This window comes from Anser brachyrhynchus (genome assembly GCF_964034855.1).
Source record: "Anser brachyrhynchus genome assembly, chromosome: 17".
Taxonomy (NCBI): domain Eukaryota; kingdom Metazoa; phylum Chordata; class Aves; order Anseriformes; family Anatidae; genus Anser; species Anser brachyrhynchus.
In genome coordinates, this window is record NC_137710.1 from 5,123,658 (window position 1) to 5,144,238 (window position 20,581).

The 20,581-nt window shown below is 39.3% G+C and overlaps 1 protein-coding gene across 2 annotated transcripts in view; it reads left to right on the plus strand.

Moving 5' to 3' along the window:
- Positions 1-3,737: 3,737 nt before the first annotated feature.
- Positions 3,738-20,581, plus strand: part of GLT1D1 (glycosyltransferase 1 domain containing 1) — a 57,227-nt gene continuing 40,383 nt past the window's right edge. The window contains exons 1-3 of one of the 2 annotated variants that reach the window (XM_080559680.1): positions 3,738-3,926; positions 12,545-12,693; positions 16,239-16,344. In XM_080559680.1, the coding sequence (XP_080415806.1) occupies positions 3,859-3,926; positions 12,545-12,693; positions 16,239-16,344 (323 nt within the window). In that variant the 5' untranslated portion in view covers positions 3,738-3,858. Of the gene's footprint in view, positions 3,927-9,356; positions 9,375-12,544; positions 12,694-16,238; positions 16,345-20,581 lie in introns of those variants that run through there. The other variant, XM_080559681.1, reaches the window with a different exon arrangement.

Genomic DNA, 20,581 nt, shown 5'->3' on the forward strand with positions numbered 1-20,581 from the left:
GCGGGGGGGTGGGCGGGGCACGGCGGCGCGCCGCCATTGGCTGAGGTCGCTGTCACTCCGTGTCACGTGGGTGGGAGGGCCGGCGGTAGAGGTGGTTGCGAGGGAGGGGTGGGGCTAATGGGAGAGGAAGGGGCGGGGCGTGAGGGGAGGTGGGAAGGGGCGGTGGGGAGGGGAGGGGCCGCGGGCGGCTTCTGCGCGCGATGGGGGGGGGGTGGCCTCGGACCTCAGCCTCACCCCCAGCCTCAGCCCGATTTTTGCCCTGCAGCGCCCCTTGGGGTGCCGGGCAGGGTACAGGGGGCACGGAGGGAGGAGGCTGCAGCGGGAAGTTTGGTTTGATCGCTGCTCGGGGCGTTCCTTCAGGCCGGGATCGCGTTTGGGGCGTCAAATGGAACCGCGTGCCGTGAATAACTTACCTGGGCTCAGCCCTGGCCTCCGTCAGGGCCCTCGTTTTCTCCTCGGTTTTTATCCAGGATAACGGCAGTGAGGCGTGCTGGCAGCAGGAGCCCTCGCTGGTCTGCATGGAGACTGATCTGAGCGCAACAAAGTGCATGGTTAGGGAACGTGCGTTGGTTGTGGCAGGGCTGGGGGCCTAAGGTGGGCTTTGTCCCACCATCATGTGTGCTAAAGTAAAGATCATGAAAGTACATTATTGTCTTAAACAATATACTTAATAGCCTCAACTCTGGCCAGAACCAAGTCAGGAAGATACTCCTAGTTACATGTTTTCTAGAAGGCAGACAGATTGACATCACAGAGTTACACCCAACGTTTAGGTATGACTTAAAAGTTTTGGAACAGCGTTGGTAATTGAGCAAGTAATGCTCGTAAAAGTAAATATATTCATTTAATGACGGGCCTTTGTAAATAATATGTGCCATAGAAATGACTCATTAAATATATTTGCACTCTTAACTAGTTACATTTCGTGTCAAAGGGCAATGAGGAAAATGCAACTTGCTGAACAGAGATCTCTTTTTGTGAGCTACTGTAACGTGACAATCTGTAATCTAAAGCATTATGTTTCAGGTTTGCCCTGCTTAATACAGTACATCATATCAACCATGTGGTTACATCTTCTAGGGGGTCTAGTAGTACTTCCTAGAGACTACAAAATAACTAAGTGCTCTCTGTGTGTTTCAATATATGCAACTAGTGCGTTGTAGGTCCTTCATAATTTCCCTTAGCAAGTGGAGTGAGATTTTATGTTGGTCTATCCACTAACTGTTAAAAACACATATCAATGTTAAATAACGTTTGAAATGTATGCTATAAAATGTTATTTAAATCTTCAGGTATTGACAAATTCTGACTGAAATTGAAAAGCTGCTGTTCTAACTTGAACATTCTGTCTTGAAGCAATAGTGGCTTCAGGAAGGATATTTTTAATTTTTCTCTGAACAAAAACATTTAGCTACAATATGTTTAAAACTTCTTCATTAAGATGCATGTACATGTTTTCAAAGATGCAACAAAACCTAATGCTGCAAAGACTTGTAAGTTAATTTTGTCAGTCAAAGCCTATGTAACAAAAAAATATAAAGTAATAAAATGTTCAGACCTCTTTGAATGTTTCTTTTATTTCCTCTTTATTTCCCAGATGACTGGTTGAGTTTCCTCATTCGTCTCAGTTCTTTGGTGGAACAGGCCTTGTCTACTTTGATGTTTGCATTTTTGTCTTTTTTGTATTATACACTAAGTGTGTTGGATAGCTATTGTCTGGTTTTTGAGCTTGTGGTTTTGCTTAAAAAAAAAAAAAAAAAGCTACGATGGCCATGCTCTTTGCAATTAGGTAGCTCATGGAGATTCATCACCACAGCTTCCTTTTTACCAATAGACATGACTTTCTGAGTCATTCATATCCTGCTTCGGTCTGTACAAGTAGAAAATGCCCCTGTTTGGGTTACATGAGCCATTTTAGGCCAGTGGTACAGGGCTGCAAGAACACGGAAGGTGTGTTTCTTGTTTGGAACACACACTGCCAGCCTTTCTTGGTGCAGTACCCCTGGATGAACCACCTTGTGGGGGTGTGTGTTTCTTAGAACCAGAATGAGGGGGTGCTGATAATGGATATAGAGCAGCAGTGTGTCAGGAGACAAAAGGCAGCTGTGTGTCATCATTCAGTCAGTGTGATGTATTTCAGGTCTGCTGGACAGACTGATAACAGGGCAGCGATGACTTTTAAAGCAGGGATGGCTGGTGCTGGCCATCCAGCTAGAATCCTGGCCAGGTTGACAAAAACCCTCTGAATTTCAATGGAGCTAGGATTTCATGCCAGAAATGCTTTCTAAAATGGTGATGAAAACAGCTTGGTCCTGCCTACCCTTAAATTAGCATTTGTGCTATTTTCAGCATTTATGCAAGACTTGGTGCTCTTAGCTTCTAAGTAGAAGCCAACTTTTTTAGTTTGCATGAACATTAAAATGGTCTGAACAATATGTCATGCTGAATGATTTCCAACTGAGCCTCAGTGAGATGCAGAGAGTTGAACATATCTCTGTAGCATGAAGGTCTGATAGCAGAACCCAAGCGCGATTACCAAAATACTTAACAATTTGCCAAAGTATGGCGGAAAAAAAGAAAAAAAAAGTACATCTTTTTCTCTTCTAAACCTTCAACTCCTGAATACCTGTCATCCTCTGTCATCCTCAAAGATCCACAGAAAGCATTTCAAGAACTATGATTTTTTAAATTATGAATTTTAATAGCCTTTCTCTATAAGTGGAGTATATTTTTTACCCATACCTAACATGGAGACTTGAAGAGTCACTGAAACCAAAATAAACAGGCACTGCAGTTTGTGGACCACCTCTTCTTCTCTCATACAGCCTTAGGGTAATATAGGCATTGGTGCGGCCCTGTGATAAATTACATCAGGGAAATGGTCATGGTTATAAGCATCCAAGCAAAAAAGCGAGCTTTCTGTTAGATCAATTCCTCTTTCTAGTCTACCTCACGGTCACAAGCATCCTGCATGGGCTCTCAACGTTTTTAGAAAATACTGAATCGAGTTCAAGGGCATGGATATCTGCTGTCTGCCACCTGGCCTCTGTCAGTCTCCCAAGGGACTCCCACAACTGGCCTCTCAGTTTTACTGCCTGTGCCCCACCCAGCTGCTCGCTGTGCTGGTTATAATTGGAGTTGTGTCCTGAACACTTCCTTGATAGTTTGGGATCTAGTTTTCCTGGTTTGGGGTTCAGGCTCTTCCTTTGCCCCTTCCCTGCGGGCAACGATGATCAGGGGGCTGGAGCACTTCTCCTGTGGAGAAAGTCGGGGTTATTTAGCTCAGAGAAGAGAAAGCTCTGAGGACACCTCTTCATCTGCCTTCCAGTATTTAAAGGACCTACAGGAAAGCTGGAGAGGGACTCTATCAGGGTGTGTAGTGATGGGACAAGGGGTAATGGCTTTAAACTAAAGGAAGGTAGATTTAGGTTAGATATAAAGCAGAAATTCCTCACTATGAGGGCGGTGAGGCGCTGGCCCAGGCTGCCCAGAGAAGCCGTGGCTGCCCCATCCCTGGCAGTGCCCGTGGCCAGGCTGGACGGGGCTGGGGGCCCCAAACCATTCTACGATTCCCTCTGTGCATCTGTAACGGGGTTCTGCACTCTGTAGCAAACATTGCAGCTCCTCACCAGACCCTTCCCCTGGCCTTACAGCCTTCCTGACATTAAGCGCGGTCTTTAACCCGGGGGACCTGGAGACGGAGCCACCCTCAGCCCACCGCCTCCTCAAGGGCCGCCCGTGGCCCCGCCGGGTGTGCCGGTGGCCGCCGGCTCCGCCGCGCTGTTCCCGAGCCCGCCGGCAGGTGAGGGAGGCACCGGCTGAGGTGGCTGCCGGCCCGGCCTGACGGGAGATGCCGCTATGAGGCTGCTCTTGCTGGCATGCCTCCGGGCGCAGACCGGCAACGCGACCACGGCCGAGAGGATACAGTAAGTGCCCCGTGAGGGGACCGGGGGGGATCCACCCCCCGATCCACCGCCTCCCCACCATCCCCCCTCCGCCGGCGCTGCCCGTTCCCCGGTAAGGGGGGAGGCGGCAGCGGCCGCCCTCACGCCGAGCTGCCGCGGCCCTGAAGATGAGGAGGGAGCTCCAAAGGGCTGCCGCCATCCCCGGGGGTCCGGGTTCGGGGCCCGCTTCGGGCCCCGGCTGCCATTAGGTGCCCGCCGGCGGCGCACGGAGGCCACCTCAGCCGCGTGGATGGCGGCCGCCGGGGGTGTGTGAGGGGGCGGCGGCCAGGCGCCCAGCGGCGGCTCCGCGGGCCCTGCTCCGGCGGTGCCGAGGGGGGATCCGCCGCCCTCCGGGGAGCCGGGGATGTGCCGGGTGGGGGGCCCGGGAAGGCAGAGCCGCGCCGGCGTGAGGGGCTACTGGAGAGGGGCTGGGGCACGGGGAGGCTTCGCTGCTGCTTTGCCCTACAGCGGGGAGTAAGGGAGAGGGGGAGCTGAACGAGTGCCCCCCGACCACTTATATATATATATATTGATATATATCAAACACGTTCAGCAGTCTGTTGGCACAGGAGGAGTTCACACTGCAGGGGTGACCCCAGCTTGCAAGCCCAGAGCAGAGATGTCCTCACCAGCGTCACTGCTGGCCCCTTGCACAACCCGGTTAGTCAGTGGTTAGTCAGTGGTGCAGCAGATTCCCAAGGGCTGCCCGTGTTGGGAAATACCCAGAATTAGATGACAAGTAAACATGAAGAGCGGTACATTCTGAGGGCTCTGAAATGAGGGTCCGTGCAGGAGTTCTCCTAGGGCAGCACTTCTGCAAGAGCCGCTGCCGTTACCTCCTTACTGGGGGCTCTGTGACATGCAGCTCCCATGGGAATTACAAACGTGAATCTATAGTGCTTTGAAATTGTTTGGACTAACAGTGGTGCATAAAGACACAACATTCTTAATGTCACCATTTAACTTTTTTCCATGAAATATAGAAAAAATATGTGGGTGATGGCATTTTTAAAGACTTAGCTGCGCATTTAAGCTTTTTATTTTTTATTTTTTAAAAAGAATTCCCTTAAAAACATGTTTTGTCCTCTTGAGACAGGCTTCTACCTTGTAATCCACAATTTGGCTGTTTTTCTTAAGATGAGCTTTTCAGAACACCCTCTGCTATTACACATTTCCTCGACCCTTCCTCTGTGTATTATCACATTTCACCATTATGCATAGAAACAGTCGGTTGACATTGTTTAAGTTGTCACTCTAGTTGTGTCATACCAAGTTCAGTCTTAGATTTGTTCAGGGCTGCCGTATAGTGTAAGATAGTGGTGAAATGTACCTTCTGCTTTGCATCAGTCACACAGGCATTGAAGTTATAAAGCAGATGGAGAATAAAGACCAGAGAAGGCTGAAGTCTGTATTTTAATAGAATAATTGGCAATAAAATACTTAGATGAATACATTCTTACGTTCTTAATATAAATTTCGTACTTGTACATATCAGCATAGAGTTCATGTGTGGTAGTTTGTGGGGAATTCTTAATTTATGTTACTCTCATCTTTTGCTCTCACTGGATAAAACAAGGCTAGTTTTTCTTGGGGTAGACTATGTTCATTCTTCCTTCATAAGATTATTTCTTCTACCTTTACAAATTAAGTATACACTTACTTTCATCTTCAACTTTGAGGAGAGTCTAACAAACATCTAGTCCGTGAAGCAGTTTAGAGGTAATCTAGTAAACAGCTGGTTCTGCATTATTTCAAGTTAAACTAAGCATGAATAAGCCAGTCAAACAAATGCCCACATATTATTTCAAATTGTCTTTTAAATAAACCAGGATTGATCATAATCATCGAACATACTGCATCAAGACACAGTGGTTTAGCAAGGTGCCTTCGTTGGAGTTTCAGTAACCGGTAATTTTGGTTAGGTTTCTCCAGCTGTGACTCTTGCATGGTGGCCTAAGTCAATGTGTGTTAGTACAAAAGAGAGAATAGGCTTGGTGAGACAGAACAGCACAGTTGACAGATGGTTTAACGTACTACCATGTTAACGCAATCATTTGCAGCTATGTGAACGCATCTGCAGTATCTGTGCAGAGTACACCAATTTGCTTTAGCATCCTAATGCTTTATGGACACGCCTTACACAAAATGGATGCCGCTCTCTCATGTGCATAGACCTTCAAACAGAAAGAAAGTCATGAATGAGAGGTTAATTTAATTCACGTTCAAAATAAAGGTAGGTAAAGGATTCTAACAGAAATAGTCTTTGAGAATCAGTAACTTATGTCATGCTCAATTGCTATCTTATCACTTAACATAAATGTTATTTATAGTAGTAATATAAAGAAGCCCATTTAGGAAAAAAAAATCTGATCAGGAAAAGTAGTGAAGAGTATTAGTTAGAAATAAAATCTGACTTCCCGACTAAAAGGCTGCTCAAGTGACAGCTATCAGTTAAACCATGTAACATAGATACTTAACACTGGTTTTCTTAAGACTTTACTTTTTTAAAAAATATCTACATGTATGACCAAGTGCTTGTTGAACTAATTTGCCATACTAAGGTTAAGTTTATATGGCTACCTTTGTAGCATACATGTTAAGACACTCAGAATAAATACTCAGATTAATATTTGTCTTCAGTTGTTTCTGTATGCATACTTACAAAATTATTTGTTCAATCTATTTCTTTTATATTGAACTATGGTAACTTTCAGTCGAGTGTACACGAAACAGTGAAGTTGCCTCCGGGTTGGACACTTGCCAGTGTAGATTAATTTTATGGCTTAATATCACTGAGTATACTATGTTTATGATGTTACAGCTGTTTCTGTAACTGCTTCATCTTTTCATAAATAATATATTCATTTCCTGAACTTAAAGTAGCTGGTGACAAAGAAACCAGAATCTAATTTGGCTAGAAATCAGTTCACTAAAACAAGTGATATAACGCAGGTGCTATGAGCTTTGTTTGTATTAGTCTGCATAATCTTTAATTGCCTTCAGAAAACTGAGCAGTGAGTAGAGAATAAAACACAACACAGAAGTCTTTGGTTGGGCTGCCGTTCTTCACTCCTAGCAATGAGATCAAAAAGGGTGTTAGGAAAGAAAAAAATGAATCTTCTATGCCCCTTGAAATGTTCTATTAATCATTTATTACTTTATTAGTAATGGGGAATAGAAATCTTGAATTAATTAGTTAATTAAAGATATTTGGAGGAAGTATTTTGTCAATACATAAATGTCTTTTTGGAGGGGAAGAGATTGTTTCAGTTTGAAACGGGACAGTTTAAATAGCTGTTCTGTAAATTTCCAGGTAATCAACTGCAAGAAAATTAAACCCACAAATTCAACAATGCGTGGCTTATTGCTTCTCCTTGCAATATTTTTCAGCACAGGACTTGAAGGTGTACTAAGTAAGTTTGTGGATGACACTAAATTGGGAGGAGCAGTTATTAGCTGTGTCAAGGGTGGAGAGGCCTTGCAAAGAGATCTTGACAAATTAGAGGACTGGGCAATCACCAACTATATGAAGTTTAACAAGAGCAAGTGCCGGATTCTGCACCTGGGAAGGGGCAACCCTGGATATACGTACAGACTGAGAGACCAGAGGCTGGAGAGCAGCCCCGCAGAAAGGGATCTGGGGGTTCTGGTCAATGGCAAGTTGAGTGTGAGTCAGCAGTATGCCCTGGCAGCCAAGAGGGCCAGCTGTACCCTGGGGTGCATCAGACATGGCGCTGCTGGCCTGTCAAGGGAAGAGATTGTCCTGCTCGGCTCTGTGCTGGTGCAGCCTCACCTCAAGTTCTGTGTGCAGTTTTGGCACCACAATATATGAAGGACATAAAACTCTTTGAGAGTGTCCAGAGGAGGGCTATAAAGATAGTGACGTGTCTGGAGGGCGAGACACATGAGGAGCAGCTGATGTCCCGGGGTTTGCTCAGCCCAGAGGACAGGAGCCTAAGGGGAGGCCTCATGGCGGCCTGCAGCTCCCTCACGAGGGGAGCGGAGGGGCAGGCGCTGAGCTCTGCTCTCTGGGGACAGCGACAGGACCCGAGGGAACGGCATGGAGCTGGGACAGGGGAGGGTCAGGCTGGGGGTTAGGGAAAGGTTCTGCACCGAGGGAGTGGTTGGCACTGGAACAGGCTTCCCAGGGACATGGTCACGGCACTGAGCCTGCCAGAGTTCAAGAAGCGTTTGGACAGTGCTCTCAGACACAGCGTCTGATTTTTGGGTGGTCCCATGTAGAACCAGGAGATGGACTCCATGATCCTTGTGGGTCCCTTCCAAGTCAGGATATTCTGTGATTTATTGGAGTAATTCTGATCCCCAACTTTACTTCTATTTAGTCTTACCCTATCTGCCACCATTAAAATCACACAGAAAAGCACTCGTACAGGAGGAGATCCTCTTCTCTTCAGGATACTTTCTTCTAAGAGGTCTTTTACCAACCTATGTCAGTTGCACAGGTGCTGGTAAATTTCTGCTGTTTGTGTAGCCATTCCAAGAAAAGGACAGCTGCAAAAGGCAAGCGGTCATCCTCTACCTTGGGAACTGATACTCAATTATTTGTATGGCCTGCTCTTGATGTACGCCGCATCCCAAATGTTTTGCATGACTAGACCTATTTATAAGGCAGGATTAAACCTCATAGAGTTATTTTGTCCTTCCAAAGGACAATTACTGATTTCAGAATGTAGGGACAGAGGCAATATCAATCCATTTTTAATTTCTGTTCTTATTCACAGTGGATTTTCTTCATACTTCATTCCAGCCAACACAAATTGTCTGTGATATTTGAAGAAGTTTGAGAGAGAAATAAAATGAAGAATACTTTACTTTAAGAACTATAAAAAAAATTCAGTACAATTTGCAAAGGAAACATAGAAGATCGAGTAGGTTTCAAGTCTTGTAATTCCACCAGTTTCAGTGGGAATTGTGAGTATTCGGCTGTGGCCAAGTTTCAGAAACGGCAGTGGAAGTCACTCTGCTAACTTAATAAGTTTTGGATCATGCTGTATAGATTTAAGAATAGTTCATGCATAGCTGCTTTACAGAATAGACAGCCTGGGGAAAGAGGTAATTAATATTTTTGGATGAAGCCTAATGTGTGCTGCTCAGAAAATGTCAGTGCATCTACCTACCAGAAACATTTTGAAAATCAAACATTCTTTGTCTGTAAGTAATTCCATTAAAATATTGGAAAATTTGAACGTAAAGGTTTCTGAGAGGGTGATGTCAGAAAATAAAAATAGTTTGAAAACTACTGTATCTTAGAAGTAAGCGTACTTCTAACTCATTTGTATTTTAGCTTCAGCCATGCTGTGTTTGGAGCTGCAGAAGAGTTTCTTCATATGAGGACCTGTGAACTGCAGCTTCAGGTTGGAGGAAAGAAGCCTTCTAAGTCAGGATAAGTGAGAAGCAGTGATCAATAATGTAGGAAAGAAAAAATGAAACGTAAAACATCACCTGGTGTTTCGTAGTTGTGTTGGAGAAAACTGTTTTTCTATAGAAGTCTTTAACAAAGTGAAAACGTGTCAGTATAGGATTACACCTTTTAGCAATATCCCTCTGTGTACCGTGTAGACCCAGAGCAGACACTTACATACGTATGTGTCACTTATAAGCCTCTTGATTTCCAAGGAGTGTAAAAAATAAAATGAAAAAGATGACTTCCCATAATACTAAAATGGGGTTGGGAAATATCCAGTATTTAGATGTACATAAATATCACAGTGTCAGCAGTGACAATTACCATCTTCTCTAAGAAATCATCTTTCAAGCTTACTACTGAATGACTGAAGTTTTCCCAGTTTGGTTACTTTCCAGCAAAACATGCCAAATTGGAATCTGACAGTCAGCTCCATTTTAGAAATATTATTCTCCCCAAATAGTGAGTGCCATTGGCTTCCATGAGTCTTTCAGTAGAAGAGAAAGATGAAAAAGCAAGGCAAAATCTGAATCCAAGCAATAAACACTGGTAGTTAGACACTTGGAAATACACCTCATACAAAACTATGATAGAGGGAAAGTGTAGCCTTGAAATTTGGCATTTTCTATCTTGTCTTAGATTCACAGACAGCAGGAGTTATGTTCATTTTTATTTTTCATGTAGAAAGTATTTGTTTATGAAATGGCAAAATAATGTGAATACACTGTTCCTAGGAGGAGAAAATATGGGTAATGTATCTCTTATGTCTTGGCTTGATTCAGGGACATCTGTGACTTCATAGACAGATCAGCCTTCAAAAAAAAAAATCCCCTGCAATAGCTTTGCAGCACCCTGTTATCATATTCCTTGATAACAGCATATGTGTGAAAATCACAGTCTGCATTTTTTTTTTTTTTGGTTATAAAGATGAAATGCCATTGAAAAAATAGGAAAATATCACTGTAAATTTCAGTACTTAAATAGTACCCCCTAACTGGTTCTACATACATACATTTCCATATATGCATAATTTGAAGCTTGTGACTAATTATATTGAACTTAATGGTATGTTTATGGGATTAAGATCTCCTCACATCTGGGAATTCTAATTATTCTGGGAAAAAAAATCATAATTTTTTCCTTCTTAAGCCATATGCAAATTTATTACATGCTCCTGAGTCATTATGTGTAGGGAAAAAATGAAGTAAAAGAGATAATCCACAATTTCTGAGCACTGAAACACGTAAGGGAGTCCCTCTCTATTTACCACAGAAACAGCTGTCATTCAGCTGTGAGATTTGGAGCTATGGAAACTGTGGGGGAAGGTCTCATTCCTAGCATATTACAATAAAGAAGCTTTAGATCAGAATTCCCAGCTGAGTTTCTTGACTCCTGATGTCCTGAGAGAGTTATTTTCAAATTAATTGTAATATGCAAACATATTGCTTGTACATGATAGTGATTTATGGTAATTGGAATACTGATGGGAAAAAAAATCTTTTAGACTATTTAATGAGCACCTGTGAACTTATGGAACGCATGCATGAGCATCCCAAGTATTTGCCCAAGAGATTTTTCTTTCCACAGCTGTGAGATTTGGGCATCATTATTTAGATATAAATTGAGAACCTCTTTGAAATGGCAGGCAGGTACATGGTACAAGTTCATGGGACAACTGAAGTAAATAATTGCTCAACAGTGTAAATAAAGAGCTCACAATCTGGCTGCATTTTATTATTTATTAGTGCTTATTATAATGTATTGGTGTTGTTTCAAACAGTGAAGTTAAAAGTAAAATGAGTTTCTCTGAAGAATAAGGAAGAAATACAGTACCATATGTTACGCCGATGGAGTTCTGTCTGATATAGTGCTAATACATTCCTTCCAAGGCCTCAAGACATTTTACAACATTTTTAGCACCAATTTCTGCAGTAATGACTAACTTCTGCAGGACAGAAAATTACATTCCTTGGGAGGATATGAAATGATCAAGAAAGAAAACAGACAACGTTATCCAAGAAGCTATTGAGTTAGCAGGATTTTAATGCCAGAACAATTAATATGCTATGAGAAATAAATCAACTGGAACAATATGTAATAAGCAGAAAACATTCTTGTGGTCTTTTTGTAATACTCAAAACATAAACACTAGTTATTTGAAGCAATTTTATCTACATGTCAGCAGATACAGTGTGCTAGTTTCTATCAAAACATGGATTTGCTCCTGTATGTATTTTGGCTGATGTCATTGGAAACACTGATAACTGATCCTGGTTTCTGTGGGAGGAGTTGTGAGCCTAGTGTGTAAAAGAAAAGACTGAAACAAAGCTCACTGAAATGCCTAAAGTAAAACTCCCTTTAATCAATCATTTTAATGGCTTTAGCAGTCTTTGAATCAAATTTTAATATGAAGAACGACTGTATATAAAGATGAATAGGTAAACTAACACTAGGAGAGGTGTGTTTTGTGTGTGCATGATTTTTTTTGTCAATTGAGATTTTTTAAAAGGACTGAAAGTTTTTGAGTAATCACTTTTGTGTTGTTTTTCTCTTAACTTCAGTTATCCCGTGACTGTTTTACAAATGGGTAAACTAAGACAAGAAGCAATTAAACAATCAAACAGAAAGAGAATACATTTTCAACCGTCCAGTTTAATTTATGTATTCATTTTTTGTATTTGCAAAGACTTTTTGCATTTTCTCTATTTTTAATAGAATTATTTGGCTGGACATATTTCTGTTTTCTTTCAAGTGGTAGCCTTTCTCCAGAGCAAGGGGCTGAGGATGTCCAAGACCAAGGCTTACACACTTCATTCAAAGTGAATCTTTTTAGCATCTTTAGAATCTTTTGAGTAAAAGACTAATCCAGAAAGGTGCTGATCAGAGTTCACTTCCATTGATTTCCAAAGGTGGATTGACACATGGCAGGCTTGGGTCATAAAGTGGGTGCAGACTATGATGCTTGGCAGTGTGCACAATGGTGATGATAAAAATGTTTTCCAGGAAAACCCCTTGTTTTAGCTCCATGATTGCTTGAATAAAGTTAGTGTAAACAAGATGAATGTAGGAACAAAAATTAAGAAAAAACATTTTGATTACGCATATTTAATAAAATGAAATGTGTGCAGCATTAACATATTTTTTTTCTCTTGTTCCATCTGTTCTGATAATGAAGGAGTCATCTCCATGCTGCAGGTCATATCTGTGTTCTTAAAGATGCTTTCAGGTATGAAAGTCCAGCTGAAATAGCAAATCTAACCTCTGCAGATAAGTTTGATGCAGCCCTGGCCATTCATCTTTATAAAGGAGGCAGACTTCTGCAAGGTAATTAATTCTTTTTCTATTTTGCAATAAAAATACTGCTTAAAAAGGTACTGAGAAAGAAGAGGATGAATACAAACAGTTATAAATGACAATAAATGCATAAACCCACACATAATGTAGTTATTCTATTTATCCACTTCAACAAATGTTCAGAAACACTGAAAATCTTTCTCTGTGGGAGATCTGATCCAGAGAGGAGGGGACTAAATAAATGTACTTTTAAAGCACTTAATGCATTTCATAATTAAGTACTTTAACTACATTAAGATAAGAGCATTATATTAACATTAAGATACTTCCAACAAATGTGCTTTTTCAGAGGACAATAGCTTGGCTAAGTATAGCTCAGGTCAAATAGAAAAAAGCAGAGAGGCTAATTTGATTTTTCTGTTAAAAAATGAGTCAGTTTTTTTTGGACATGGAATAACTTAGAGTTGTCATTCGTGCCAGCTAAACTGTAGGAGACAGGATGTTATCAGACAAATAATAGAATTTTCTATGGTAACTGGCCATGTAGAACAAAATTTTAGCCTGCCATTAATGATACAGTAGAAGCACTTGCTGTCAAAATTATAGACACTGTCACCTACTGAAATCGCAAGTGCATATCCATTTTTGAGATCACATTCCAATTGTCCAAATCTATTCACTTGTACAAGGGTACATAATTTGATACTTTCATCAGATCGCAGTATAAGTTGCATTGTGCTAGTTTTCAGACTTCAGAAGTCCCCTGGCAATTTATACTGGTGGGTTTTCAGAAAGCCTGAATTATTATGTCTAGTATGCTTGTGTATCTTCTGTTACAATGGAGCTCTGATTTCAGTAGGGATCCTAGAATACAAATACAAAAATAATTCTGTGTGATGATCTCTGCTACCCTATGTATTAGGACTTCTCTTGTTGGAATACAGAAACAATTGCTTTTGTGACAAGACCTAGAATTGTTTTGGAAGAGGCGTATGGAAAGTCTTAAAACTATCTCTTTTTTTCTGAGGAACAAAAACTAAGGTTGAATTTTAAATGTTTACTGTAAAACTTCATTGTGGTTTTGATTTGGATAGCATCACCTGAACACTGTTGCTATTAGATTTTCAAAATCCCAAATAACCTGCAAAGCTTGGAATGACTTATAAATGCTCAGTAATTTAAATAAGTCAGAGTCACACTGTTCCTAAAAGCATCCGTAATAACTAAAAGAAAGATAAAATGGAAGTATCTGAAAAGAAAGACAGTAAGTAATAGGATTGCTGGGATGATCCTAGTCAAAGTGCTTGCAATTTTTTTGGAGGAGAAAAGTGATTCATAAGACATTCCTGATTCTGGTAATATTTATTCTTTCTGTATACTTTATTAAGAAATATTTAAGAAATTTAGTTATTGCAGTCATACTACCATTAGTAAATCTTTTGGGCCTTATCACAGAAACTTTGTCAACGTGATTGGGGATGTAAAACCAGCACATATAATAGATGACAGAATAATTATTTCATTTTTTACTGATTAGAAAGGCAATATATATTTGTTCAAGTATTACAGAAAGTCAATCTCTTGAGGATTAGTGCTGTGGTGTTTTGACAGTGCACTTTAATTCTCTTTACCCACAAATATTAGAGCATTACAACTATTTAGAAATGCCAAGTCTTTAAGTAGCCAGAATGGCAAATAGTCCTTCATTTATTTTGTTTGTTCTTTCATTCAGTAATGAGCAAATTAGCAATGCTGAAATGGGAAACCACCAAAAAAACCCAACAAAACACCAAAATGATCAAACATTTATTTAAATATAAATCCTCATCTTACAGCTCACTTAATTTTCAAATATAAATGTGAAATGTATAGTAAGTTTTAATCTTTATTAACATATTTTGTTTTTTATTTGCTTTAAGTTTCCTCATTTGCTTGTTTTTAACCATGAATTTTAATAATGAGAATCCACTGCTTTTAAACTGATTATTTTTATCCCTCAAGACTGTTGGTAGCTATAGAAAGCGTCAGCAATAATTTTCACAGCCACGAACATTCAAGGCCAGTTATATTATCTCTCAGAAGCAAGGGTCTCCATCAGCACAGTATCTCCTGATGCCCTGCTTATTGGTCCAATGCTCAGAGAGCAGTGATATGTACGGAGTCATCAACACTCCTCCACTTCCATCTCATAGCAAAAACGAGAAAACAAAGCCTATTTTCTGTCTTTCTGGATGCGCGGTTGGTGGTGGCAGTACTGCCTAATGACTGATTCTTGTTCACAGTCAGAAGGAAACCTTGGCTTCATGTGTTACAGCTAACAGAAATCTGCAAAACTATCACCACCACCTTGATGAGTTTTTTTAGGCTGTCTTACTAGAGGCTGTTTCTTTTGCAAAACTGCAGTGCCATTTGTCTGGAATTTAAAACCATGTTCTTCATGTAGTAATTAGCCACCCTCAGGTTGTTATTTGTTAGCTTAATGTGGTGTAAAACTGACCACTGAATCGTTTTCAGTACTGAAACAATCAAAAGTAAACATTATTGACTGCCATCTTGATTAGTTTAAGGGGAGAACACTTCTGTAACTTGTCAGTTACTAAAAATAGCCTGGTGCCAGGAAAACAAATACTATTACAAAAGAATCTTAAATTACTATTGGCTTTTGTATTTTCATCTAAATAGTCTTTGGCCTTGTCTATGTAAAGATTATTGCTGTTAGCAGAGAAGAACACTACCCTATTTTGATGGCTTTACATGTATTCAGATAGGAACTTATTTTCATGCAATGTATCAAAACTAGGCTTTTAACACAGTGCATACACCGCTGGGATATCTGTACTTTTGCTGACACTCTAAAATTTGAATTTTGATAAGGTCTTGTGCACAGACCTTCCTGAGTCAACATACCTTCCTCTGCTCTTACTGTTCCACTGTTGGCATCGTAAGGCACCTTCCAGAACTTGGGTCATCACTGAAGGTCTTAGAGCAACCACTTATAAACTCAGATCCATCTTTTGGGATGTAATTAAGCAAAACAGTGGTTTTGCTGGAGGTTGACTGCCTTATTTAAGTGAGTGACTTTTTCCAATGTTATGGCTCTACCTACATATTTTGTAGACATGAAATTGGCCACCCAAACCATTATATTGGAATTCTTGGGAGGGTAGCAAATGATTGACCGAAGCTAGATACCTGGAACCAAACTTTAAGGTACTGCATCTTATTAAAATGTGAATACCATGTAAACCATTTATACTGTTTGTTGGGCTGCCAAATGTAGAAAGTAATTGTTTTTACTAAGTACAGACAAAGCCAAAGAAAATCTCATAGCTGCAAAACAGATTGACTTGCTGTGAAAGTGCGTTCTTATTGTATGTTTCTTTTCAGTTCCAAAACCCTAAAAATTCATGTTTCTTCAGGTTTCATTTTCAAAGGCTTTTGCTTATGTGTGTGTTAGAGTATTATCACTATATATATATTTTTTAAAAATATAATTTTCAAAATTATTCAAATCCCTTTAAAAGGTAATGAATCCTGTGCCTTGTCCCCTTCTCATCTTGGTCATTGTTTTGCAGGTAGCAGAATTCCTTTTGGAATCATCTTTGGAGGGACAGATATAAATGAAGATATCAAATGTGAAGAAAAACGTCGGGTAATGGGAGAAGTGCTAGGGGAAGCCAGGTAAAATCTGTGTAGAAGGTTTGTGACAGGAAATTGTATCTTTCTAATGGCAGATCTTTTAGGAACTGATCCATAAATGGTTGGAGTCACTGGGAGATGTGATTCCAGACAAAGGATAGGCTACTTGATATCCCTACAAGCTCTACTTATGATTTTATGATTCAGTGGTGAATGTAGAGCAGTTTCTTCATAAAATATAGTCTGTATGCAGTCTATTCATTTTATGTTTTGTCTACTACAATCGTTCCATCGTATTTGTCCATATAAGAGTTGGCAAAGGTAGTGATGAAGTTTGGCTTCTTGGGCTGTGAATTTTCAAAATGACTCAAATCCCATTAAAAGGTAATGAATGTTGTGCTCTTGCTTACTAATCCTGTGCTTTGTCTACTGAATGTTAACTGTTTTCTAAAATAATAGAACTGTGCATGTGATGAGGATATAAAATTCTAAGGTAGGTGAAAGAAATTAGAAGAATAATAGCAAGGAGGCTTGTGATCTGACAGCATATTGCTCTGTAGAATAATCTACTTTATGGGTAGGCATTATAAAGACAGCCTTTGATGGTTAGTGTAACTGTGGACTGTAGCAACTAGACTGTGTTTTATTTAATATATTTGTAATGAATACAACTGTAGCATGCAATCAAGTTTTAATTTCTTACCAAAACTATTTTATACTTTTTATGTTTCCAGATTTGAGTAAAGAAAAACACAATTAAATAGCTCCAATGATATTCATACAGTTGTCGTTTGTACAGAATTACCCTGGCCATGTAAATGACTGATGTTTGGTATTTAAATAGTGAATCTGTAGTGGTGGAGGTGTGGTTATTTAAATCGTAAATCTTTATTAGTGGTAGAGTTATGAATATTCCTATTAAATCGTATTGCAGTAATATTATTAGCCTGAACAACATTGAACCCCTTTTACAAGGCCCTGTGCCAGAAATGCTAAATGTTGCTCCATATTAAAAAAAAAAACAAAAAAGTTTATCAGTAAATTCTTTTTTATGTTATGTATATTTAAATATATAAAACACTCTGTACTGGGAATAAAGCATTTTATATGCATTAAATTCTCTCTGTACATACAGACTAAAGTGCTATCAATTTGACTGAAGAGAAATGACAACTAAAAATAGCTGGTGTTTATCTTGTTGCATCACAGAATCAAACCTGTTTTCAGAGGCCTTGCACATGATGTGTTGACAGTGTGGTTGATTGAAAAGCAGGTGACTCATGTAAAAAGGGCTTTTGTTCTTTTTTTTTTTTCTTGCTAATGTGATCCTTTTTCTAGCTACGTAAACAAAGCAGAGATGGAGAAAAGAAATCTGTATACAATTTCTCTTAACTTTTTAGGTGATTTAAGAAGTGAGTGTTTTCAGGGTATTTTATATATCTGGAAAAAATCCAATGACATGTCAGTGTAGTCAGCAATGTAAAATCATACAATCATAGAATAATTAAGGTTGGAAAAGACCTCCAAAATCAACTGGTCCAAGCATCTGACCATGTAGTTCAGGAACTGATCAGAAATCAGAGAAAACGACTAAAAACCAAACGTTTTTTCAGCATATCTCATTGTTTCAGCATCCCCAGTAAGGAAGTTTTCTTCTGCTTGATCCAAGGGTTGATTGACTTCAACAGTGTTAGATCATTCCCATGGTGGGCCAATATGCCCTTTTCTTGTTCAAAACTATTTTCTGGATGTAAATCTTCCAGTGGAAATTAATAATAATAATAATAATAATAATAATAATAATAATAATAGATGGCTTAAGTCTTATCAAGACACATGCTAATGTTGTCATTTCATAAGCAGCCCAACTAATTGCTCACTGATGGCAGGGGATGACCTTACTGCTACCTTCATTCCTCTCCTCCTTAATTCTTACCTGTGGCTGTGTGACCCACCCTTCTGTGTGCCAGGACTGGATCACTTTCTGAGCAGGTCTAACTCACTTGATAATGTAAAATTGGGATTTTTATTTTCCAGGTTAGTTTCCTACTGCTTTAATAAGAAGACAGCTTGTGTAGGGATACAGCAAGGATGTCTTTTTGGTGGCAGTTAGCTGCTACAACAGGTCATTCAGCCTTATGGATCTATATTGTGTCTGAACTTCTGGTGACCTGAGTACTCTGCAGAGGCTTCACTCCAGAAGTGACCTCTAGGTAAGCAGAGAAGTCCCCGAGTGTACAAGGTATAATAAAATTTAAGCATCTGGAACATCTTATCAAATCCAGTGGTACTACTTATATACTTTAGCAGAGCTTAAATACATTGCTGAACAAAGCTTGCTCAGGATACTATCTCTATTCATCACAACATTTTCACTAAGACAGATAACTACAGTGGTTCAGATACAGCAGTATGGATTTTAGTTCATGTTAGCCATGAGGAAATGCATATAGTGTGTGCAATAGGCTTATATCTTGTGGTTTTATCTTTGCTAATATCACTATATGTCGTAGATATTATTAGATAACTTAACGCTGGCATAGATATGCTGTTCTGTCTATAGTGCCTTATAAAATGTGGTAGGTAAACAGATTTTAAAGACAGCATTTAATCATGCTCATTGAAAAATCATTAGGGCATGTTCTTATGTCTTAGAAGGACTTGCAGTTGAAAAACAACTCATGGCCCCATTTAAGACAAAGTTTATATACTTTTTTAAAAGTTATTCTTTAAAAAGTTCTGAAGGAAGAGAAAAAAAGTTATCTAATGTATCAGTTAAAATGAGAGCATTAAATTTCAGCACTGGAAAAAAGACAATTATATAAGAACAGTCTTTTTGTGTGTGTCCATTCTGATCCAATTCTGCATTTAAAACATGTTCTGTCACCAATATAGCTAATGTAGCTTATACAAAACTATGCTATACTGAATGATTTTTTTGTGATAATTAGGTTAGGAACTTGAAGTATACTTTAGTGGCTAGGATTTCCTCTGATGTTTCAAAATGCATTACCACATGCTTTATGCAGTTCATAATATTTTCTCTGCTGAAGGAAAAGTAATTCAGTTTTCTAGAAGTTATACTAAATGGATCTCTTCTCCAATATTATCACTATTCATTGCATAGTTATTAAAAGAAACATTGATTTTTTTTTCCCTTATTGATTGCAGGGTTCTAAGGAAAAAGTACTGTGAATTGTAGATTACTTGTCCAGTACAATAAACCACCACATTCCATAAAACAAAGTATTGAACAATGTCAAGCTTTATAATGAGTGTTTCATTTTTAATCAAATTCCTCTAAATGGTGCTTGTACTCCTCTAGGGTATTTAAATCTATTGAATAGTATTTTGTAGACTTGGGAGCAATAGTTTTTTCTGCTTGTTAATGTGATATATTGAAAGTATAATTGCAAAATCCAGAAAGGAAGCATATGCAACTTGAGAAAACAAGCATTTGCAAAGGCTTCAATAACCTTAAAGCTGTCATATTGTATATGTAAAATGTATTGTAATACCATAAAGCAGATACTACAAAACAGATGTATGGGAATATCTGCTCACAACAAACAAAAGTAGGAGTTATAATTCAGCATTTATGTGACTTCTAATGAGTGGTTGTGACTTCATGCACTCAAATTATAACATAATATCTCCAGTGGAAAAGCAGTATTCTGGTTGTGACTTAGAAACCTGCTTCACCTCTCACCATTGAGATGTTACAGGTATGGCTCAGGATGGAAGCATTACATTAATTCTGTGAAAAAGAAACATGGAATCTTAAGTGTCATATGTGATAAACTATGTTTTATATTCAGTATTTTTAAAAGAAATTAAAAAGAATTTGGCCAAGCAGACACATTGTGTCTCCTGTGAAGGAGCCATTCAAACAATTATATTCCACAGTACTGACAGTCTTCAGAAATGGCCCCAAGTATGGTTTTAGTTAACAATGAAGTTCCATTTAAGAGCAGTCAAAGCATGTGTTTGTATTTCATCCTGGTTTAAAAGTTGCATTAAAGTTCAGGATGTTCTTAAGATCTCTTCTGAACAGGGATTCTTTATTAGGTCTGACTCCATAAAAATATCTCATATGACTTCTGGGTATTATGTCAAGCTCCCAGTAGGAATTACTTGTTTATCTCGTATGTTTAGATAACAGGCTTCTGTGGCTGAAGTCTCTCTATAAAGAGGCACCCAAATATGAGAACTGTACCTATCAATGCTGCTTTTAAATGGTCTCTAAAGTAACTCTTCTGTTATGGGGAATGATAGTATA